Here is a 24,122-nt window from a genome sequence, read left to right as displayed (position 1 = left end):
TAGGAAGCGCCGTGCATTTGCTGTAACAGCTGGTACTTACCTATCCAATAAAAATAAACTGTGAGCATTTTCTGAGCGCTTTTAGTGCACACAGAAAATAATAGCCAAAAACCCACCAGGTACCACACCTTGAAACCAGGTGGTAATGGAAATCCACAAATCAACCCTCAAGCTTATACCAAGCATTAACAAATGCGAAGGTCGAATATGATGATTTTCTAAATTGTTACACCTGCACGGGCGTTAAGACTTTTGCCATTTAAGGGGAAGCAAAACCAGGTCTGAACGCAGCTAAAGCTCAAATGAGCGAAAAGAATTAGGAACAGGAAGGAACAATCATGGGGAAAGATGCGTGGGAACATATTTTCAAACTCCCACACGGCAGCTCACGACGGACACGGGGCAGTGCCTGGCGCAGCAGGAGCTTTGCAGAGGACGCTGCTGGGGACAGGGAGCGAGCTACCACCGAAGCCCAGGGGCACGGAGCCCGGAGGAGGTTCGACAGCCGCTCCACTGCCGCCCTCACGCCGGGCACCACCCTCACGCCGGGTCCCGCCCCCCGCCGGTGACGCCAGCGGGCGCGCGCGGGCCCCGCCCCTAGGGGCCGCCACGTTCCCCGCTCCGCGGCGCGCGCGTCACGACGGAGGCGGGGCCCCCGCCGCCCAATCGGGGCGCTCCGCGATGGCCGCCGCGGGTCGGCGCCGGCCAATGGGCGCGCTGTGGGGGGCGGGCGCTGTGCCCATGGCAACGGGCGCGGGGCCGTCGCACCGAGCCCGGCCAGAGCCGCAGCCGCAGCAGCAGCGCGCCCGCCGGAGCGCCCGCCTCGCACCCGCCATCGGCGCGCACGTCGCCCTCGAGCAGCCGCGGCTCCTCTCCTGCCGCAGCGGGACCCCAAGGTAGCGCCGCCCGTCCCTGTGCCCCCGGCGGCGGCGCGGGCGGAGGCCTGGCGGCGGGGCGGCCGCTGTCAGGGTCGCGGCGGGACGCGGGGGTCGCGGTGCGCTCCCGCCGGCCAGGCCGGGGCGCAGGGGGATCGCGGGGCTCGGGGCTGCCGGGCGGGAGCGGGAGCGCTGCGCAGCTGAAGTTTTCCCGCTCCAGGTGCGGGTGTGTGTGCCCGTGTCCCCCCGTAGGCTGTAGGGCGGGAGGCGGCGGCGGGCTGCGGGGCGCCGGCAGGAATGAAAGCGGAGCTGGCAGCGGCGGCAGCTGCAGCAGCGGCAGAAATGTGGAGTGGCTCGTAATTGCACAACCGCAGGAAAAACTTGGGCAGGAGACTCGACGGGTTTCACTAGAAAGGGCACAGCTCTCGGGCATTGCTGTCTAGAGTCGAAGAACGGTTTGTGTTGGAAGGAGCTTGAAGATCATTTTGTTCCATGGGCAGGGACACCTTGCACTATCCCAGGTTACTCAGAGCCCCATCCAACCTGGCCTTGAATACTGCCAAGGATGGGGCATCCACAGCTTCTCTGGGCACCCTGTGCCTCTGCGTCACCACCCTCCCAGGAAAGAAGTTTTTCCTAATATCTGATCTAAACCTACTCTCTTTCATTGTGAAGCTATTTCCCCCTTGTGCTGTTACTACATGCTCTTTTAAATAGTTACTCTTCATCTTTCCTGAAGGTTGATTTTAGGTAGTGAAAAACTGCCATTAGGTGACCCTGAAGCCTTCTCTTTTCCAAGCTGAACAATCCCCACTCTCTCAGCCTTTCCTTGGAGGAGGGGTGCACCATCCTCTGACCAGCTTGGTGGCCTCCTCTGGACTGACTCCAGCAGATCCCTGTCCTTCCTCTGCTGGGGTCCCAGAGCTGACCACATCTTACTGTGCTGTTATCTGGTACCCCTGGAGGAGCTCTGCAAGGTACTCCTGTGCCAGGCTGGCTGCTGCACTCAGATAGAATTCCAAAAGTGGAAAAGGTTGAGGTATGGCTGCAGGGAGGTAATGGTTTTTGCTGAAATGAACACGGCTAAGGCTTTCAAAAGAGATTGCATTTGGCAACATTATTTAGTAAGCCCGTAGGAGAACAAAGCTGTTGTTTGACTTACAAGTATTTGCTATGGAAAGATAACATCCAATGGTTACAATATGAAACCATCACAGTATCAACAGTGAAATGCCTGTGCACTCATGGTATCAAGTTCAGTGTGGAGGTTTGTGGTTTTTTGACATTTTGTTTCCTCTCAGTGTCAAGGAAACTCCTGTAGCTGACTCAATATTGGTGCACCTCTACTCCGAATTCTGAAGTGACTGTTTTTGTCAACCAAACAAAGCAGCACAGGGAAGATTCCTCCTGTAGAGACTGGATAGGAGCCACTCAAAGACTTTGAAACCAGGTTTTGTTGTAACCTTTATGGACCTCTGCTTAAAACTCACAGAAAGTTTATGGGAGAAGCCCATGTTTCTGTTAAGATCCTGTTATGTTTCTCATTGTCATTTACTACACAATGATCTTGCACAGTCACAGTGCTACTTCCACCATGGGCCACAGATTACTAACCTGGTTACATACATTGCCTCCTAACTGTCATCAGCTATTTTCCCTTTACTTTCTTCTGTAATCTCCAGGATAGTGGCAGCATTTTATTTCAGAATAACAAAGACAATTCTATTTAAAAAAATAACATAGGTTTAAACAAATTGTGTTAATGTAAAGCAGAGTGAATTTCATTCAAGACAAACAAAGAAAAGGGGGAAATGAAATTATAAATTTATATTGCCTGTTGGGTCTGCTTAAAACTTACATTAACAATTGGTTGCAAAGGTATCTGGTATTAAGTTTGTTATCACACTGCCTGAGACTCCATTATTTGGTGTCTGAAATTATATTCAGAAAACCCCACTGGGCAAATAAAACTAAGCAACAACAACAACAGTAATTATTTTTTAATAATACTAAGGCAAAGTTTTCATACCTTGCCTCTGCAGTTCTGGTAGTGCTGTTGATGTAAACTTTCTGTTCATACAAGCCAAATTGAAGATTTTCTGTCAAAAAACTGTCATCCCCCCATTATACATACCTAACTGAAATTGCAGCCATGAAAGTGGACAGCAGTAATTCTCTCAGGTAATAAAAATGTAGAATATATTGACTTAACTGTCAGAGGTGTGGAAATATTGATGCAGGAGTTTCAGAGCTGTGCTGACTAAACAATTGAGCTTTAGATAAGAAAGATAAAATAATTTACTGGTGAGTTTGAAGCTGTTATCAGGGCTTCCTATGACTTGAGCTCCTGTGTGGAGGTGTTTGATCTGGTGAGGCTTTGTGCTGCCAGTATTGATTGCTCAGTAAGCAGAACAGATCCCTCTGAAGTTGCTGACAATACTTAGCAGACACCAGACACTGGGGTGTGCTTTTATGCAGATAAAGGCATGATCAGGTGCTAATGCCAAACTAAATGAATTCACTCAAAAGTCATGTTCCTCTCAATAGTTTTTGCTCTTCCATATGTGTGTGATTTGAAGTTGGAAGAGCAAAGAAACTGCATTTCATTAGTACCATTTTAATCATATTCAGTTGTAAATATTGTTCTTCATCGTAGGTATTCAGGATAAGTGTAGACCCTTTTCATGACTGCATTTCTCCTGCTAGTCTTTATAAAAGTACAGTGGGATGTTGATGTGTGGTTTTGTTTCTAAGCAAGTAGAAATCAATGGGAATTAGCAAATTGTGAGCATAAATCTCCTTAGGCAGCTGTCTTTAAGTGCCTAAATATTTTTAAATCTGGCTCCACATCATTAGATCTAGATTTATATTTTGTATTTTTTTTTCAAAGGGGGGGAAAGGTGCCTTGGACCTTTCCTGGGGCATTCAAGGCTTACTTTAGCATCATCACTTGTTGATTAGAACAAAATGCACATTGTTAGAGTAATTGAAATACTTTTAGATTTGAATTAGAGTTAAAGCTCATTCATTGTTTGCGTGTAGTAGCACATTTGACGTTGCTTTTTACGTCAGCACTGACAATATTGCATTTGCATTTATGAAAAATGAATTTGAGACTCCAAGTGTACTGTTGTATTATGTTCTGTGTGGGAACTGAAATTAGAGTGCAGGAAGCTATTGTTGCAGCAGTATTTTTTTTTAATTTCCTTTTGAAGCTGATAAGATTTTTATAAAGTACACATTGAATTCAGTACAAGTTTTTGCTTGATTATTGGCTTCATAAATCTTTTTGTGAGGCAACCTTGTTGGAAAGAATTAATTAAACCAAGCAAGTAGCTTTGAAAAACAAGGCTAATATTTCAACATTCTTCAGTTAGTAAAGTAGCTTTGTAGACAGAGGTATTTACTTTTGTGAAGCAAGGACAGGGAGATTCCTTGGAGGCAGGTAATATTGTAAATATGTATATGTATTTCTCTGTGCACTCAGGTTTTTAAATTATGAACCATTAGCATTGCAACAAGAAGAAAAGTCTTCAGACTTCACTTAGGACAGAGCTAATCACGTGTGCACAATTTGCTTCTATGCCCTCTTTCTTTCTGGACATAGTTGTGTTGTTTCATTATATTATCCTATAGTGTGTGTGGTTTGAACATAAAATTGCTCTTTCCCACTCGAGCATTCATAGTTTGTGTTACTATTGGATGACTCATTTAATAGAACAGCTGAAGTGCATTTTTAAAAAGGAGGTTCTTTCAGCAAATGTTGTACTAGGCACAGTCGAGGCATGCTGTGTTTTCTGGGAAGCTGAAAAAAGCAGCTGTTCCATCAGGCAGCTTGTAGTTGTAAAGAGAATTAAGCAGCTCCAGTGCAGTGAAAAGGTAACAAATACAGCTCAAAAGAATTTAAGTCAAGTAAACAGGATGGGAAGAAAAGATTCTGCTTCCTTTATGTACTTGAGTAATACTGTTTAATAAAGAACTATTTCCATGCAGGATTTAAATGGTTCTTGAAAAAATAAGGAGGGTCTCCTGGTGCAGAGAACTGAGTGGGATGTGCTCTATCAAAAGATTAGGACAGCATGACCAATGTGAAACCTGTTGGATATTGGCCAGGAAAAAAAAAAAAGCAACATCTGAATCATACAGTTAAGTGAACAGCATTGACAGAAGAGAAAAGGAAAATACTTGAAGGATAATGAAACTTTATGTATATATAATTGTATAGCAATAATAGCTGGCTTATAATAGTTAATAGCTTGCACATTAACTTCTAAAAGGATCAGTTTTCATTTGGGAAGGGAAAGGTGCAGGTGTTTTGTGTTTGGAACATTCACTTGTATGGGGAAAACTATTGCAGCTTGTAGCCATTTCCCTTGGCATGTCATTTCCTGCTAGTGTCTTCTAGAGGCAAACCTGGTGTGGGCACTGGTGGCCAAGAGCAGAGACCAACCCTCACCACTGCCAAGGCTTACAGCTTAACAGAGTGACTGCAAACAGGTTTTTCCACTTGCTTCTCAAAGTTGCTGCCACATGTCAGCTGTGCTTCTGCCAGATGAACTCACTGGACTCACAGTGTGAAGAAGATGCATTAACTCTTGGTTCATGGACTTTCATACCCTGCTTCAGGCATGAGAGCTTAGGGTGTCTGTGCAGCAAGTGCTCCTGAAAAAGACTGGGAGGAACTAACACTGGTGTTTCCAAACAATATGGCAGAAGAGTAATGTGTTTCTGCCTAATTTCAAACATGTAATACAGTTTTTTTAGGGTTCTCTAAGTGGATCAATTAACAGATTTGCAAATAAATTTTAAAGAAATGGAAAAAGCCCATGGAATTAAACATTTCCTGTTTAAGCTGTGATACATGGACAGGTATATTGCTGTTTCAGAGACATGAAAACAGAATGAAGATGCTAGGTGACTGAGCGGACTGATGAGAGAATACTTTACATCTCATTCCAGTACTGAGGATTGAATATCCTTAGAAAAATAAAAATCAGTAGATTTATTTTATCTATTTCCTGACTTTTTTGTTTGTTTTTAATTCAGCACTGTCTGTGAAGATTGTTCATTTCTCCAGTGTACAGCATAAAAATAGAAAGTCACATTATGGTCATGACTGTAGAGAACATTACTGTTATCCTGCACATCTGCACTGTGTCTCACACAGGTTTAATGACTTCCATATCAGATAGAGCAGGCATATGTGAAATCTGTCAATGGGTAGGTTTATTGTGAATTATGTGAGTCCAGATTTATGTTTTCATTGCCCATCATTGTACACATGGGCTTGGCAAGTGCAAATGTGTGATGTGACATTTACAGTGTTGTGCTGTCTTGCATCATAACCATCCACTGAGACACTGCAGACACTGCATCCTGATTTTACTATATAATTTTGCCTCACTCAGCTTTAGAAACTTTGACACTGGGTGTTACTTCCTTAAAAATACTTGTGCTTTGCTGGGAAGGTGATGGAGATACCAGTACCTGCATGATGCTGTTTTCTGGGCAATGGGTGCTACATTAATGAAAAGTAATTTTTGGGTTTGTATTATAACACCTGGAAGCTGTATAAAATAGGTGTTTAGCGGCTTGTGTTACTGTTGCTAGAACAAACTTTAGAAGTGGAATTTTGAAGTTACCTCTCAAAGCCTGTAGCTCTTTATAATTCAAATGTTCAACCCTGTTTCACTGATGTAGATAGGAATTTGTGATTAACAAATAATCAAGATTGCTGACAGGCAGCCTGCAGCTTTTTTTTTTTTCCAGTTGTATTTTTCTGTTTATGCAAGTACATTGGTGGCTCTGTTTGCTGCTGACCGTCTCACTCTCGTAGCTCTCACTACAAGCTACAAGAGCTTGTAGTAGCTTGTAGTTTTTGAAGTACTTGGAGAAGCTATTTTTCCTTTTCCCTGAAAGCTTAGGATATTGGCTTTGCTTATAAACTACAATATTTGTCAGTTCTAGAGCACTGCTTTTATGATTAGGTCTCTTTACGTACTACAAGTGGGAATGTTTATCTTTCTTGTAAAGATAAGATTGATTTCTTATACCAGCAGAATACAGTTATGCTACCTTTACATCTGGGTGGGCTACCTGTCTTTGACTAAAATCTCTTAATTTCCAGATGACAATTGTAACATTTAACTCTTTCCATCTGTCTTTGAGAAAGTAGTCATCTGGCAGATCCAGAACAGTTTATATTTCTATTAAGGCTTATAGAAGTAGGAATAATAATAATAATCATCATCATCATCATCCACATGGCAGGACAGGGTGGGTGTATGCTGTGCATTAGGTACTGCTGATGGCAGTGAGCAAAGTGACACTGCTCCTCTTCTGCAGCACCCTCTGTGATTGCTCACTTGGTGGCTGAGGTACAGAGGAAAGCCACATTCCTGACATGGATGCACTCCAAATGCCTGGGAAAGGATGGGCATCTAGGAATGGATTTTCAAAAATCCAGAACTTTTAAAAGCAGCTGGTAGCAGGCTGAGAGTGGAATGAACTCACTTGGAGGAACAGAAAGGGGAACCCCCAGTTTTCTTCTCATCCAGCCTTTTCTCACCCTTCCCTGCAGCTGCTGAATTTGAGAATTGAGCTTTGCTGGCAGGTGATGAATGTTAGATTTTGCAATGGGCCTGGTTTCTCTGTTTTAGTACACGTCAGAGTAGACGGTGCCCAGTGACTCAGGTGACACTGGCACACTAAAGGCTGACTCATGTCTTAGTCACCTGCTTTCCTTAAGGAAATTTTGGTGAGTATAGTCTTGGAATAGTAGATAACTAGATACAGTAACTCTATCTTCACTAGGTAATTGTTTTTTATTCTAATAAATGTATTTCCAATTTACTTGTTATGTCACATTTGGGTTCCTCAAAATACTGTGGGAATTGCTGTGTTAGGCATAGATGTCTGCAAAGTCAGCTGTGATGATGGAGATATTGCTTACTTACCCATTTTGGAGACTCCTCTCCTTTTAATCCTTCCCAGTATTTGTGAAATTTTTTGGCTTGTTTTATCAAAAAAGCTACAATAAAAACATCCACTGCACAATCTGAAGCAGAACTGCTTGATGAAGTCTTCTGAGCAGGCTATTACATCAAATAGCTATGAAGAACATACTGTGATATCATCCAGTCTTTCCCATTATGTATGACAGCATGTAATTACAAAGCTTAAAAAAAAAAACAAACATGAGCACCAATTCCACAGAGTGTCAGCAGAGCCAGTGGGACTTGGTTTGATTGGGCCTTTTGAAAGATGAACTCTGCTGATACTGCAGAGGTGCTTCAGGATGACACAGCTCCAGTTGCCCAGCCCAAATCTGGAGGTGATTACTGCTCCCTCGCACGGGCTTTGGCAGACCAGCATGGTTCCTGATGTCTCTGTTGGTAGGGACATTTTAGCTATCAGGAAAAGGTCTGAAAAATCCAAGCGTGCCCCTCTTCAACCTACACTGCAATCCTTGTCTCCACAGTTGTTCATGTCACTAGGAGTTGTAGGTCAGGAGCTTTAAGAGATGTCTTTAAAATGGATCAAAGACCAGGTGTCACTTTGAAAGTGTTGGCATTAGCACTTGCCTTAGGCAAAGAATGAGTCAGTGCCAGAGCTGTGGGAAGCACCTGAGCTTCTGGCTTTCTCTGCTTCTCTGCCATCACCTGATGGGCTTCAGCATGCTCATTTCCTAGCCTCATAATGATTTTCTAAAACACTGTTTACACACATAACTAGAGCAGTGTATAATAATACTAAATTAATTTTATTACTGTAATTTTGTATATATGAAAATATTTTGCTTGGAAAAATACCCATATATCAGGGTCCAGATTTTCAGTATTATCAGAAGGCTACACTGTTTTAAAGTGAATACTTCAACATACATAACCTTGCAAAAGACGTTTTGCAAAATGCTGAGAGTGTATATATATATATATATAATTATTATATACTTGATAAGTATTTTGGGGTTTATTAGTTTTGTTTCACGTGCATTTCTTAGATTTGAAGTATGCTTACATCCTTTCACTTAGAAATTACTAGACAGCCCCATTCATACTCTGCAAGAACTTCAGCCAAGTGGGTTTTTGTTTAACCTTTAGTACCAAGAACTACTCTCAGTCTTGACATCAAGATTAGAAGACTTGAAGACCTAGTATTTGTTAGTTACCATCATCATCATCTGCTGTGATGAAATCCTGTTGAAATTACAAACCTAGGCACAGCATTTATACAACATCATTCTGTAAATAAAAACACCCAACATACTGGAACTTTAGCAATTTTAAAAGCAGTGGTGAATAACCAACTCATTCACTTATCAGCTTTGTAAGTCCCTGCAAGCCAACAGTTTGTGCAGAGGTACAGAAATTAACTTGCCAGTTCCAGCAAATCAGTCTGGGTCTGGTTTCTTTGTGTGTTTGTTTGCTTGTTTTAAGGGCTTAACCTAGGCAAGGCTAGTCAGATTTGTGAGTCTGACAGTAATGCTGACATCCAATTTCAAATGCTCAATGTGGCAGCAACAATAGCTCCTGCTATCCCATCTGCTAATGATTAATTATTTTTTAAAATGCAAGTAACAGGTATTTGCAGACCATAATCCATTTAGGCTCCTTTTGCTGAAGATGGGATTAAAAAAAACAGTTTTAAAGAATTTACAGAATTTTTTATAATTCCTAAGCCTTTGACATATAAAACAATAGATAGGTGGATATACTTTTATCTCCAGCTACTTCCTCATCCCCAACAAAAGAAATAATATCTCTACACATCTTGAGTGCATCTCTTTTTTTTTTTCATTTTTTTGCTGGTTTTTTATTTTATTTTATTTTAATTTTTGGAGTTTTTTTTGGATATGAGTGCTTTTATTTTCCTAGCATGGAATAAGGGGGAATAAAGAGTGTCAACAATGCTTAATATTGAGTGTGTGCCACTATCAACATGTATTGCCATAGGAAGCGGCAGGTTAACCCAAGCAAAAGCAATGCATCTCTGTCAAGTTCCAGGTCATGCAGCCAGGAAAACTGGCACTGACACCATAATTAGTTTGTCCCTCTCTTCCCTCCCCCTAAAAAGAGATTTGGTGGTGGTGGACATAAATACTTTTGACAGAATTCCTTGCATGACTTGCTAAAGCACTTGTACAGAAATTCCTCTTGTAGCAGGTATCTTCTGATTTATTTGACTGCATGTTTCTTCAATATTATGTCTTTTTCTTTGGCATAGCTAGGCTAATTTTAGACAGACTTTGACTGGCAACTTTCACCTTCTAGGAGGTGATTTATATTACCAATATAACACTAGAGTTTGCTCAGACTTCCAGTAGAATATCCATAGATAGTGAATGTCACTGTCTGAACTGGCCAGATTGTCCCAAGAGCCTGACTTGCTGTCAGATGCTGGATTACCATCATTACTTCTTTTAGCTGGATTCCCTGCACTCACTATCTAATTATTCCATCTTACCAGTTTCTGAACGAATTATTTTCAACCAAGTTTGATAGAGGGGAAGGAGACAAGGGTCAAGAACTCAAATTGCTCAGTGCTCATCAAATTATGTGTGAGTTAGCTCCACCTAAGACACTAAAGAAGGGATGGGGAAAACCATCTTAATAAAGCTCTGCCCTCAGCAGCAATTTCAGGTCATGTGAATACCACTTTTCAGGAATCTCTGACAAGTGAAATAAATCACCTGAAATACAGATATAACACGGATTGTAAAATATTCTTCCTGCAAATAAATTTTGGAAGGGATCTTGACTCCAAATTAGGCAAAGTATTGCAGTGTTGAAACATAAACTCCACTGGCATCTACTAAGATCTGATTCAATGTCCCTAAATGATCTTTAGGAGTTTGCCAATAAATTCAGCAAAAGCGTGATCCAAGTAGGAATGTCAGTATTAGTTATGTGAGACTTGAACATCCTAAATAGGTGCTGCCATCTGTTATTGATAATACCTCAGCAGGTTACAAACCCCTCACCATTTACAGCTTAGGTTTGCACACAAGTGGAAGCCAATCTCAGAAAATCTGTTTGCCTAAGAATGGCCTTCAGAAATTAAGGCTGTATTGCTTCTTGGAGTTTTTGTGTTCCTTGAGAGCAGAACATTGTGAGGAAACTGGGTTATTACAGATATTTGTGTAGGAATGTAAAAAGTTTTCCTCAGTAGAGCAGGTTAATTTTGATGTGTTAATTTTTGTGATTAATTAACATGATGTATGTTAATTTTTGTGACCTGGTCTCATTTCAGATGAAGATGTTATCTGTGCTGCCCCAGCAGTGTCTGCTGCTGCTGACATGTCTCCTAATGGCCTTGGAAGCTGTACCTATAGACATAGATAAGACAAAAGTCAAGGCAGAAGGCCATGTAGAAGGAGAGAAGGTAGAAAATCCAGTAAGTATAAAGAAACTGATCTGAGATTAAGTGTTTATCCTAATTGTTAGTAACCTCGATACAGCAAACTCCTTTGGAAGGAAACTGATATTCCCCAGTATTGTCAGTGTATGTGCCATTTACTATGTTTAAATTTGCTCTTTATTTTTTTTCAATGAGCTGCTAGAGGTGAGCTGGCACATGGAAGGAATTCCCAGCTTACAACAGGAAGTACATAACTGTTCCACAGAGATTTACTTCAAGTGATTGGGTGGTGCCTTAGGAAATTCCACTCACTGATCCCAGCTCAGTGTTTCAAATAGAAAAGTAACAAATGAATTGCACTGTTTTAAAAAAGCTACACACTACATTAACATGACAGATGCTTGTGTATTACAAGGATTCCTAATAATTTTCTCCTCTTCCTTGTCAGTTGCTGAAACAAATGGATCATAAATTGCTATAGGGCAATGATGCAAATCTGAAAACACAAAGATATGTAAGACAGCATAGTGCCTGTGTTGCTAAGATTGGAGTGTCAGTTTAATAATTGTATTTAAACAAAACTAATTAACTGTTTGTCAGTATGGTCTTTCCTGAATTCCCTTTTTTTTTCTTTTGAAGGATACAGGACTTTATTATGATGAATATCTCAGGCAAGTAATAGATGTCTTGGAAACTGATAAGCATTTCAGGGAGAAACTCCAGACTGCTGACATAGAAGAAATAAAGGTAGGTTTGAAAAAAAAAGTTAAATTGAGGTTAATTAAATCCATAATTATGAGCCATGTATGTTGTATTCTTTCTTCCTGTGGCTGTTGTGCATTGCCCCTTCAGGAGCTGGAAATTTAGGAAGGGATGAGTAGGAAACAGTCTGAAGTGACAGACTTAAGGAGGAGATCCTGCCTTTTGTGTTTGCTTTAATCCCTCATGTTGCTGCTGGCAGCTTGTGGCATCTTTTCCTTCTGTGCTGTATCTAGGGTCAGCCTTGGAGATTGCTCTCCATTTCCAGGTTCCTGCAATACACATCTTGTGCCTTCCCTCAAGCCCAACAGCCCTCCTTGAGGGATCAGGCACTCTGTGGGCTTCTCACAGTTCTTTTGAACTCAGCTGAGAATATTTGATCAAGAAATTTGCCACAAATGTTATTAGGCATTGCTCCCTCAAGGTTATGGTCTGGCTCTAAGTATTCTAAGATACTTACAAATTCTCTTTTCTGAAAGCTTTTAGGATTCCTGTCTGTTTCCATAACCATAGGCATAAAAATTTTGAATTTGCTCTTTGAAAAAGTGTTAGATTCTTACAGTGTGGACTGCATTATTGCCAGAGACTGCCTTTAGTCTGCTGTCTTGCAGTTTATGTCTAACGGGAATCCTAAAGGCTTCTTTCTTCCAGTGTTTATGCATGACTTTTTTGTTTTTGACAGAGTGGAAAGCTAAGCAGAGAGCTTGATTTAGTCAGCCACCATGTGAGAACACGGCTGGATGAACTAAAGAGACAAGAGGTAGCAAGATTAAGAATGTTAATTAAAGCTAAAATGGATTCTGTTCAAGGTAAGAGTACAGAATTTATTTAGGTGAGTTAACAGATGGAACTGTGTTAGAGAAATGTCAAAGTCCAGCAGCTGTGCATTGTTTGTTGTCACCAGTAATGACTAAACTGGGAGTGAGTGTCCTTTCTGAGCTGGCCTGGAGCCATTACAGACCTGTCTTTATAGGAAACTGGGGAGAAGAGAAAACCATCTCTGTTTTATAAATAACTGAACTTGTTTGTCAGTGGATTTTTCAGATACTTCTACCTCTTATTTTTAACCTCTTATTTTTGTAATGCATCAATTCATAAATTACTTACAGAGAACCAGTAACATAGTAGGACTGTGTTTAAGAGAAAAACTATGACACAATATTTCATATTCTTAGGGGGTAGAAAATTAATTTTTTGGTATTTTATTATTGTAAAGATGTTTGCAAGTTTTTGAGAGAGATCCCAAGGAATTGAATACATAACACATCATATAAAACACTCCTAGAATAAGGATCTGTCTTGCAGGCTAAGCTAATTTAGATGTGGCAAAAAAATGTTTATGGGTCTGTTGTTCCTATTGCAGAGAAGCAGTCCAGTGACATCATGGTGACATTCACAGCTAGGTGACAGCAGCTAATGATACCTGGTTGTGTACATAGTTGTTTTAGGTATTGTGAAGCTTAATGGACTGATTACTTCTGCCCCTCTCTGCCTTCATAAATCAGTAGTAACTAAGAGAGCATGCTTTAGAAAAAGAATTCCCCCCAGCACCTCAGATCTTACAGTGTAAATGTGAGAACTTACATTTGGGAGCAGATTATTCCTGTTCAGAATATTCAGATGAGTACTAAGATGGAAAAACTCTTGGCAAAGTCTGTAGTTAGCTTTGCCCATGAGTGCTTCACATCATACACAAGTATGGTCAGATTAACTATAAAATACAGCTGCATCTACACAGCTAGACATCATCTTGGAATATGCACAAAGAGCATTAAAATAGCAACAGGCAGAGTGGTTTGATTTCCTTATCTTTGCTCTTGTAATATTTTCCCTACAACACTATTTAGTATCTTAGTCTTCTCTCTGATCAACAAAAAGAAAAAAAAAGGCACACAAACCCCTCCTCTTTTCTTTCCTCTCAGCTGGATTAGGTTAAAAAGCCTCCAGACAACTAGACCTGAGATTATATTCAGCATAAATTCAGTCCAAATCCAGGTGTGTTTCTAAACATTTTCACCAGGATCCTTGACTGATCAGTTCAGGCCAGAAGAATGTTAGGAGTTGAGTCTCAGGTCATACAGTAATGTGGCAAGTAAATAGTGTCAAATAGAATTATTCTTCTCCCCTAAATGTAAAAAATGGAGAAAAATGGGTTTGGGGGCTGGTGTTTTTTTAGTGTTGATTTTTCTGGAGTCTATTACTACACTTCTGAAAATATTTCAAACACAGACAAAGGCACATATATTTAAACAGAAATTATGATCTCACCAGGGAGGAATGATGGCTGAAATCTGCCCTGGCCAGTGTTTGCTGTTTTGTGTTAACACAAACACAGTGTTGATTGTAAAGCAGATAGTTTGTAAAAAAACAGTATATTCAAAAACGTGTTTTCCAATTTGCTTAGCAAAGAATATTTTATTTGTTTAAAAACAATCTAGTAACAGCTTGTCACAACTGTTGTACTTAACATATGAAAGCATAAGAAAGTAGCTTTAGTGTTCAGAGACCATGGTAACAGAGAAGCTGTGGTAGAAATGTGTGTAGTTTTAGTGCATTGTGTGGTGATATTGGTGGGTATCACTCCTGTCACAAGGAAGAGAAAATGTTTCCACCTTTTAGACCCAAGACCTGACTCTCCACTGTCTTGCACTTCTCTTTTTTCTACGAATGAAGTTTAACTATCTGCTTATTTGGTTTGATACAATTTTACACCATATTGTACATAAATCTTTGGCCAAATGTGTCATTTGCAAAACATCCAGGGCAGTAGAAGAGTTGGACTTTTCCCCATGCAAGACAAATATGCATGTTGTTAGCTTAGGTATAGCACAATGTCAGTGATGTCATTTATATAAAACAGAATAAGATTTTTTTTTTGTTTGTAAAGCTCAAATTGATCATACTTTCTCTTGCTGAAACAGAAGCTGTAATTTGTGCATGTAAAATGATTAGGTGCAATGCAGCACTGACCCAGCAGAAGAAATGTAGTGCCATCAAACTTGATGGCACTACATCAAGTTTGTAGGAATGTAGTGCCATCAAATTACCACCAAGTTTGTCAACCTGCTTCAGGAAAAACAGCTTTAAAAATGTTACTATATTTTTCTCCAACAATGAAAAAATTATTCAGTCCTCAGGGAACCTCAGGTACTTACAAGGCATAAGCTCCTATATGAAAGACTTATTGATTTTTCTGGATTTCAAATTTATTTTAATGTTTTACATGTATACCTTGTTCTTCCAGACACTGGTATAGACCATCAGGCTCTCCTTAAGCAGTTTGAGCACCTGAACCATCAGAATCCTGACACCTTTGAACCTAAAGACTTGGATATGCTGATCAAAGCAGTGAGTACCAGAATTGAACTGCTGTGGGGGTTGGGGGTTTAATTTTTATGCTTTTTACCTCTGGTAAAGGGAAGTCCTTTCCTATACACCACATTTTATAAATGACATGCAGTTTTCATTTTCAAAGAAAAGTCACTTGTCTCCATGCACACTTGAAAACTGTTGCCAGTGTGCATGATGCAAAAGACTCCATAGATTTTGGGATGTCACCTTAGGAGGACTTAACATTCATATGCCAGTACAAGCAACTTTGGGAATAGAACACACCTCTCTGAGAGCCTTTAAATTAAATACAGGTGAGATAGGGGTGCATTTTTCCCAAATGATTTTTTCTGATTTCTGTTTCTAAATGATACAGAACTCTCACAGAATGATGTAAATAATCATCCCTAGCCTAGCCATATGAATTTTGGGATCTCCTGTGTACACATCAAGCTGCAAAACCACAGCTGAGTGGAATTTGAGAGAGCAATGTTAGAAGTTGCTTATACTGGGCATGTCATTCAGTGTCTGGTCAGCAGATTCAGTATCAGTCACAGGTGTGTAAGGTTTATTCAAGGGATGCAGTTAAGCTAAACAGGACATGGCTTTTTTCAACTGCTAGAGAAAAATAGACTTTCCAGAGGGAAAAATGTCTCAGATATACTTTAGAGAGCACTGCATGTCTGACATGAGAATTTGAATAGTTTTTAATACTTTCAAAATAAATGGAATGATAATTTCTGTGTAGTTTTTTTTACCCATGGAAGATTTTATCTCCATTTTCTATAGAATTATTTTTTATAGAGATATTACAATTTTTCCAAACATTTCTGAACATCACTTCTGGGAAAATTCTGGTTGGCTTGGAGAAGCATACCCTTAACAGGGCAGTTAGTTTTTATTACATATTTTATTGTTTTGTCTTCTCATTTCTCAGCCAAGGTACTGACAGGGTGTAATGGGTACTTAAGGGGGTCTTAGCTTTGGAATTGTTTTTTAAAACATACAGTGAATCTGAAAAGTAAAATGTAAATAATGGACAGTATCAGGTGTAAACATGTTACTTTGAAAAGCACTACCAAAACATCCTTTCATACTTTGTTCTGTATGAAAATGACACAACTTTAAACTCTATACAAGAACTTGTCAGAAATTCTCCTCTCATACCCCTTCTCTCTATTTAATTGTTTGGGGCTTTTTAATTTAATCTCTATTAAGCTGCTGCAAACTTAAGTCCAATTATTAATGAAGGCACTTGTGTCATTAAACTGTAGGATAAACTACAAATGTTCTTATTCTGAAATGATCAAGGAATTAATGGTACTGTTAGTGTAGGACTTGATTAACTTGAGTTCATTTATTACTTCCTGATGAGAAAGGACACCTTGAAGCTTTCTTACAGCACCATGTAATTGCGAAAACTGTCCAAAAGATGAGCCATTAGAAATTAACTCCTGTGAAAATAACCAAGGCTGGAGAGATGTTTCTGCATCACTGTCATTTGAAAGGAAGCCCCAGCCAGACTGCCCTGAATGGCAGCATGGCCAGCCTTGCCCACAGATCTGAACAATACAGTGGTTTTAATGTCAGATTATGTTACATAATCATCTGTCTGCATGTATCCCTATTTTTAGGCTACAAGTGACCTGGAAAACTATGATAAGACTCGCCATGAGGAGTTTAAGAAATATGAGATGATGAAAGAACACGAGAGGAGAGAGTATTTAAAAACACTGGATGAAGAAAAGAGGAAGAAGGAAGAATCCAAATTTGAGGAGATGAAGAAAAAGCATGGAGATCACCCTAAAGTTCACCATCCTGTAAGGCCTGTTCTTACTTGACTGAGTTTTGAGGTCTCCTTTCCAGAGAGAAAAAGCTCATACACAGAAGGGTGTAGTTTGTTTGTTCTCATCATTTGCCTCCTCTTACTGACATGGGCACACTGCTGAGAGCATGACAAATCCCGCTGTATAAACCCCCATTCTTTCTGTACAGATGTGTTATTTGCTGCCAGAATTCTTACATAGACACTGAAATTCATAAGGAGGAAGCCAGAGCAGTATTCAAAACTGTAGGGCTGCCTGCATGCTATGCCTGGCCTGCAAGGAACTGCATCACAGTGCATTTGCTCTAGGAAAGGCAAAATAATTCAGCTCGCTTCAGCTTTTGTTTCTGGATGGGGCTCTCTGGCCATAACTGATCATTACAGGTGCTCCTTTCCAGAGAATATGCATTTCCTTTACACTCCCTCTTTCCCTGGGCCTTTCTGTGTAATGAAAGTATTAGACTTGAACAAAAGGGAAGGAAGGAAAATGCCACCGATTCCATAAAGCAAGCCTTTCAGAGGAACCATAATGCAAAGGTAATGCAGGGCAATTACACTAAATTGTCTTTTGAATAGTTTTTCTTTGTAACCAATCTATAGGGAAGCAAAGATCAACTGAAAGAGGTGTGGGAAGAAGCAGATGGACTAGATCCTAATGAATTTGACCCCAAAACATTTTTCAAATTGCACGGTAAGAGGTTTAGTTTTAATTTCATGAACAAGTGAAGTGACTTTGTTACATTCTGCTGAGGACAAGTTTGTCTTATGTTAGGATGAAGTCTTACACCTCAAGCAACTTAGGTGAATCTGAATAGTACAGAGGAGAAAATATTTGTTACTGTTTGTAAATTTCATGCAATGTTTTAAATGCAGTTTAAAATTTAAAAACATTCAGAGTTTTGTTGAACTGCTCCTAAAATCATACAGGCAAAATACAGTAGGGATTCCTTGGGGAAGTATGGGTAGTTAGAGGCCTGTCCATATCTATAACTTTGCTTGCACAAAGGTAGGTAGGTACTGGGAATAAATCCTCAGAGATTTGTGTAGGGGCAAAACCTGCTTTCTCATCATCTCTGCACATAAGTACCAGACGCCCCTAATCTGTGGAGTGGTCATAGAAGGGCCAAGGCTCTTCAGAAATTGCAATATTCCCTTGATAAAACAAAACCCCTCTAATCCTGCCCCTAGATTTCTGAGGAATGGACAGCTAGAAACAGCAAGCAGTAGCAGTGATAAGGATGCCTCTCAGTGAACACCTTGCTTTACAACTTTGATCTGATATTCTTAAATGCTTCATCATAAAGTGCCCCTACATAGATCCTGCCTGGCACTAGGCTGTAAAGGGTTGAACAATACACAGAATTTGACTAATCTCAAAGATGATAATTCAGATAAAGTGTTCTAGTTTGAGCCTAAACTTTTATCTCAGTTTATAACTTAGAATAAGCATGTATTATTATAGAATGGTTTGGGTCCTTAATGATCATCTAGTTGTAGTTCCTAAATCTTTTCTTTCTAGAAGGAGATTTTGAAAAATAGCTTTCTGAAATTTTTTTGGTAACTTCTTTGTGCAAAACCTACCAAAACAGAAACAGCTGAAATCACCTGTTGCCTTAGAGCTTAGAATATAGAAAACTTCAAATTATTACCCAGTATTTTTGTGTAATTGTTTTGAAGTGGATATTTTCATTTCAGAGGTAGTGTAAGAGTATTCAGAGCACAATGTAGAATAAAAGAAGGATCATTAATTATCAAGTATTCTCCTCTCTGCATTTGTCATGAAAAGTCATCTTACACATGTCTCAAGTGCTGCATGTTTATATAGATTTTGATGTAATTCTTTAAGTTTTTAAGGATCATACTGCCAGGTAAAGTTTTCTGCAGAATCTTGGTGCTTGCTCCTGAGTGTAATTACAAATTTAGTGGTTAAATGGGGACAACTTGTTCTCAGCAATAATTTTTGGCAGTTGCAGTCTGCGCAATCCTGTGGTGACCTATTTCAGTTTGTTAATCTAAGAAGTGGAGAGATTGCTGCAGACTTGTCCAACCAACCAAAAGTGACACTCCAGCCACTGCCTGCTAAAAACCTCAACAGTAGGAACAACCTCTGTAACCAGCTTCTTGTTAAGTGTGTACACTGATCCTTACTTAACTCCTGGAGATCTGTTACTTGTATGACTTTCTATTTATATTTTTAAAACTTCTTTTTGTAGATGTCAATAATGATGGTTTCCTGGATGAGCAAGAATTAGAAGCCCTATTTACTAAAGAGGTAAAAAAAATTATCTTCTATCAGTAAAGGGTTACAGGGATGTCTGTTTTTCCCAAGTATATTTGAGGACTTTGGACTACAAAATAGAGCATTCATACCAAGTTTCATGCATCCTTAATTTTTCTACAAAAGTGTAAAAAGCAGGCAAAATAAAGTAGTTGAAGAATAAGAGTCAGACATTAGAAATCTAGTGCACATGTATTTTTCTGCCCCAGGCTTGCTGGAGATTCTGTAACTAATCTGCAGGATAGGTATTACCTGTGCAAATTGCAGTGCAGAGAGCTGCCCTCCCTAAATGCACCTGATAAAGGTTCTGAAGCTGGGCACCTGTGCTCAATCAGTGTTCATCAACAAGTCTGATGAGAAAAAGGGTCACACTTGTGTGCCTTGGCTCAGGGACAGCACTGTGGAAGTGGCTACAGAAGTTTAATCTATTTTATGTCTGGCTAGTTTGAAGCACATGTACATCTAATAAAGTAGACTGGCTCTTAGTTTCTTTAAGCCTTGGTTTGTTGTCTAAAAATTTAACTCTGGTGCAATAATTTGCCATAATCCCCTTCACTACAATGAAGATACAGTGCAGTCCTTTTTGACAGGGGTCTCTCTGTTTTATAGTTTTGTAGTGTAAAAACTAATGGTCTGGGGCCATTACCAAATTACCTGTGGCTGGGCAAGTGAAGCTCAGTGCCTGAGAAAGCCAAGTACAAATACATAAGCATGAATTCCCTAGAAAGACATTGTGCAAGAAGAGAAGTGAACCATTAAATTTGGCACTGAATTTGTCTTGTGATACTCTGAATGCTTATGGGGTCAGCTGCATGCCCTGGTGAAAAAGCCACTCTCTGCCATGCCAGAAACCACATGGAACCTCTGTCTGCATTGAATCAAATGTAGGATCAGACTTTGCACACTGGGGTCAACTTGACTGTGACATCCACAGCACTGAATTGTAACAGACCACATGAATTAACTGAAAACTTCATTCTTAGGAAAGAAAGGCTCACTTGTTGCTTAAATACTGTGCTGAAAGAGGAACATTGCACACACAGAGAACATCTCACACCACTTTTCCAGATATGCTCTGCCATTTGAATGAGCTGCCTTTTCTTCAAACTAACATGTACTAATTTTAAATTTCAGTTAGAAAAAGTTTATGATCCCAAGAATGAAGAGGATGACATGGTTGAAATGGAAGAAGAAAGGCTGAGAATGAGAGAACATGTAATGAACGAGGTGGGGGCTGATTCCTTTCTGTGTTCACAAAATACATTTCTCCTGACATGAAGTGTTGTCCAAGTGCAGCAGAAAGGAATGGCCTGTCACACTGAGAGCTGCTTGTGCTGGGATTATGCCAAGTTACAGTTCTCAAACCCTGTCCCTGTGTTCTGATGTAATGCCTGCTGGCTAGTTTCATTTAAGGAGTTCCAGAGAAGGAATTGTTCTATAGCCTTGGTTGTTTGCAGATACTGAGATTCAGCAGAAATTCCTTGTGAGTTCTGTGTCAAACAAGGAATACTAAATTTGCTTTGGCACTTGGCAGATGGGTAAGATTTAGGTGTGAGAAGAGGGAGTCTTCTTTCATATAGCTCAGATTTGTCCCTTTAAAAGGGGGCTCAGAGCTCAAGCCATCTCCTGTGACAGTGAAAACCTTCACTGGGTCTGATGGGTTTTCAGCTCAGGAGACACAGTAATGAAAAGGAGGTGCTTTGAACCACTCTGTTTTCCACCCATAATATTTCTGTATTCAACTGTATTCCTTAAACTTGAGGAACAGAGCAAGCCTGGTCATCTATTAGTCATAAAGAGAAGCATTTCCTCCCTTCCCCTTAAAAGATTCCAGCACAATTCAGTTGGGTGGGATTTTTGTTTTTCAAAACCTCCCACTCCAACGGTGGAGATAATTTTGTAACTGTGAGTCAGAGTAGTTACCAGAAAGCTACAAAACATCTTTCTCAAAAAGAAAATCATGCATTCCACTATTAGTGTTTGGACTGTGAGTACAAGTGTTTCCAATAAAGCCAGTGAATTTTGAAGTAAAATGTCAGGATTTACTTTGTAGTTCTATTTTTGTTAACATACATAAATTTATGCGAGGAGTTTTCAGAAAATGTTGTGGGCACTCCCTCAAAAATGGGACCTATAAACAATTAAAAATGCTTATATTTGATTGATGAAATAAAAACATTAGCTTCTCCAAAAGCTGTCTTTTACCTTGAGCTTAATTTTTTGCTTCATATAGGTTGACATCAACAAGGACCGGCTAGTGACTTTGGATGAGTTCCTGCGAGCTACAGAGAAAAAGGAATTTTTGGAGCCAGATAGCTGGGAGGTAATGAAAACGTGTTCCAAGTACAACATGCAGCACCATTACCAGCACTCGGAGCAGGAAACCAAGCGGCATGTCTGTGACCTTTGGTTTTTTTCAGCTCTGCTCTGGTATGTGTGTCGTTAAGCCCCTCGGCTGAAGGTAGCATTGAGCCGCCTAAATGTAATGCAGATGTGAATTCCACACACGGAAAAGGTCTGGCGCCACCCCGGGGATTCGGGAAGAGCTTTTCACACGTGCTTTTCAAATGGAAATGCACATTTTGTTTATGAATCACTTCAAAGGGAAGATAAGAGCTCAGCTGGAAGAAAGAGGATATTTTTCTCCTACATCTAAATCCCTAGTAGAGCTTTTTTGAGAAAATAGTGAGAAATGGCTGTTTTGCTGTTTTCATTGAAAATACACAGTGTCGTGTCTCACTATTTTGTTTTGAGGGTTTTTTTAGTGAATCGTGTAAGAATTTCAGTAAGAAAATAAAAAATACTCCTGCTTTCCTGAGTATTCATACTAAGTATTTTCCTAAGTATTCACGCTTGTATGGATTTTCTTGCAGACACTAGATCAACAGCAGCTCTTCACCGAGGATGAGCTGAAGGAATTCGAAAATCACATTTCCCAGCAGGAAGATGAACTTAGAAAGAAGGCGGAAGAACTTCAGAAACAGAAGGAAGAGCTACAGAGGCAGCATGATCAGCTTCAGGCTCAGAAACAAGAGCTTCAGCAGGTATATGTGTGAGGACAGCATATATCTGTTTCCTGTTTTCTCTGTCCTTGTGTGGCTCTCCACAATTCCCAGTTCTGGAGACTTGATTTCTCATATGAGTCCCAGCTGAATTCTAAACTAATGGAACCACAGCAAAACACAGCCTGGTGTTTTGAATTAAAGCAACTCAACACTACACCCTCTAAGAAAGACCTTACATAACTGCAGCATTTGGTTTAGGTGTGTTCATTTATGTCACATCAGAGAAAGGTGGCAAATTCAAGTTTTTCAACTGCTGTATTTTATTTTTCACCAGGTTGTAAAACAGATGGAACAAAAGAAACTACAGCAAGGAATTCCTCCTGCAGGACCAGGTGGAGAACTGAAAATCCAACCCCGTATGTGACTTTCTGTCTAGATACACAAACTTAAAAATCTGATTTGCAATGTAAAAGTCATTACCTCCATATTTGCTGTTAAAATTATTAACTTAATGCAGCTTTAATGACCTCTGGAGAGAGGTTCACTAACCTGTTTTTCAGAGGGAAGTAAGTACTAAGTACTCCTGAAATCTCACTGTTTTTAAGTCCATAGTAAGAAACCAGAGTCCGAACAGAAGGCATCCAGGGGGCAGAGGAGGAGGATCGTGTTGTATTAGTCTGCAATACTGAGATTAGAGCATCCAGGGAAGAACAGGGACATACAGAAGACAGGTCCCATGATCTGTGGCTGCACTGCAGTCTGAGGCTGCAGAACAAATCAAAGCATTTGAAGTCCTCAATGGCCAATTTGGCAGCAGCTGGATGTAGCATGACACAAGAAGTCAGCCTTGGGCAGTGTGAATGACCAATGGCTTCAACACCCTCAGGAGAAGGCAGTGGCATAAAAAATCACTGCATTTCATCACTGGTGACAGCAAAAGTCAGGGATATATTAGCACTTCTTATCCATAGCACACTGCCCAGGTTTCCTTTGTGCTCTGCTGCCCCATACACCCTAAATCAGCCTTTTCTTGAAGGCTGAAACTATGCTGGCTTTATTGGCTTCCATGTTCATGTGCTGACATGATCAGTGAAGCTCAAGAACTTCTGACACTGATCTCAAATAGAAGCTTCAGCTCTATCTAGGCAGCCTGTTGAGTATCAGGAGATCTTAACTGCTCCTGCAGGGCCAGCAGTGGGATTTCAAACCTCAGGAGCTGTGTTCAGTGACTACAGCTTACCTTGTTGGGTACCCTGAAATTCTGCCCACTCAGTTCTGTGAAGGGAAGTGATGAGATTTCAGAACCTATTTAATTCTGCCTTTTATTTGCTTTGAAACTGTCTGGAGGTAACTTCATTTTATGATCCTTCATTCCAAGACCCTAAATTCCCCTTACCTTCAGTAAAACCATTGTGTGTAATTGCAGATGGTACATCTTTCAATAATGGCAATATTGTAGCAGATACTGTTCTTAACATGTGTATTCTTTCATGTAAAATCATTCTGTAAAGTCATTTAATTAGGTGTCATGAGAATTCATTATATGAGCCAGAACTGGTCACTACTCATTCACTGAATCAAGGATGTCCAGGTAGACACTACTTTAAATCTCCAGGCCACTGGAGCTACTAAGAGTAATTTGAGGGGGGAAAGAATCCAGAAATAAAGCTGCATGTTCTGAAATCTTCATC

At 40.1% G+C, this 24,122-nt stretch overlaps 1 protein-coding gene across 3 annotated transcripts in view; it reads left to right on the top strand.

Annotated features, from left to right (window-relative positions):
• The first annotated feature begins 713 nt into the window (after positions 1 to 713).
• The window catches only part of NUCB2 (nucleobindin 2), a 25,695-nt gene continuing 2,286 nt past the window's right edge, over positions 714 to 24,122 (top strand). The window contains exons 1-12 of one of the 3 annotated variants that reach the window (XM_074543366.1): positions 714 to 896; positions 11,127 to 11,270; positions 11,874 to 11,981; positions 12,676 to 12,802; positions 15,238 to 15,341; positions 16,958 to 17,143; positions 17,749 to 17,839; positions 19,362 to 19,420; positions 20,561 to 20,653; positions 21,660 to 21,749; positions 22,300 to 22,470; positions 22,766 to 22,823. In XM_074543366.1, coding sequence (XP_074399467.1) covers positions 11,127 to 11,270; positions 11,874 to 11,981; positions 12,676 to 12,802; positions 15,238 to 15,341; positions 16,958 to 17,143; positions 17,749 to 17,839; positions 19,362 to 19,420; positions 20,561 to 20,653; positions 21,660 to 21,749; positions 22,300 to 22,470; positions 22,766 to 22,823 — 1,231 coding nt within the window. In that variant the 5' untranslated portion in view covers positions 714 to 896. Of the gene's footprint in view, positions 897 to 11,126; positions 11,271 to 11,873; positions 11,982 to 12,675; positions 12,803 to 15,237; positions 15,342 to 16,957; positions 17,144 to 17,748; positions 17,840 to 19,361; positions 19,421 to 20,560; positions 20,654 to 21,659; positions 21,750 to 22,299; positions 22,471 to 22,765; positions 22,856 to 24,122 lie in introns of those variants that run through there. The other 2 variants (XM_026793164.2, XM_005486612.4) reach the window with 2 other exon arrangements.

Source organism: Zonotrichia albicollis, chromosome 6 (genome assembly GCF_047830755.1).
Source record: "Zonotrichia albicollis isolate bZonAlb1 chromosome 6, bZonAlb1.hap1, whole genome shotgun sequence".
Lineage (NCBI taxonomy): Eukaryota > Metazoa > Chordata > Aves > Passeriformes > Passerellidae > Zonotrichia > Zonotrichia albicollis.
Note: the sequence above shows the minus strand (reverse complement) of the source record. Positions and strands in the feature narration are given on the sequence as shown.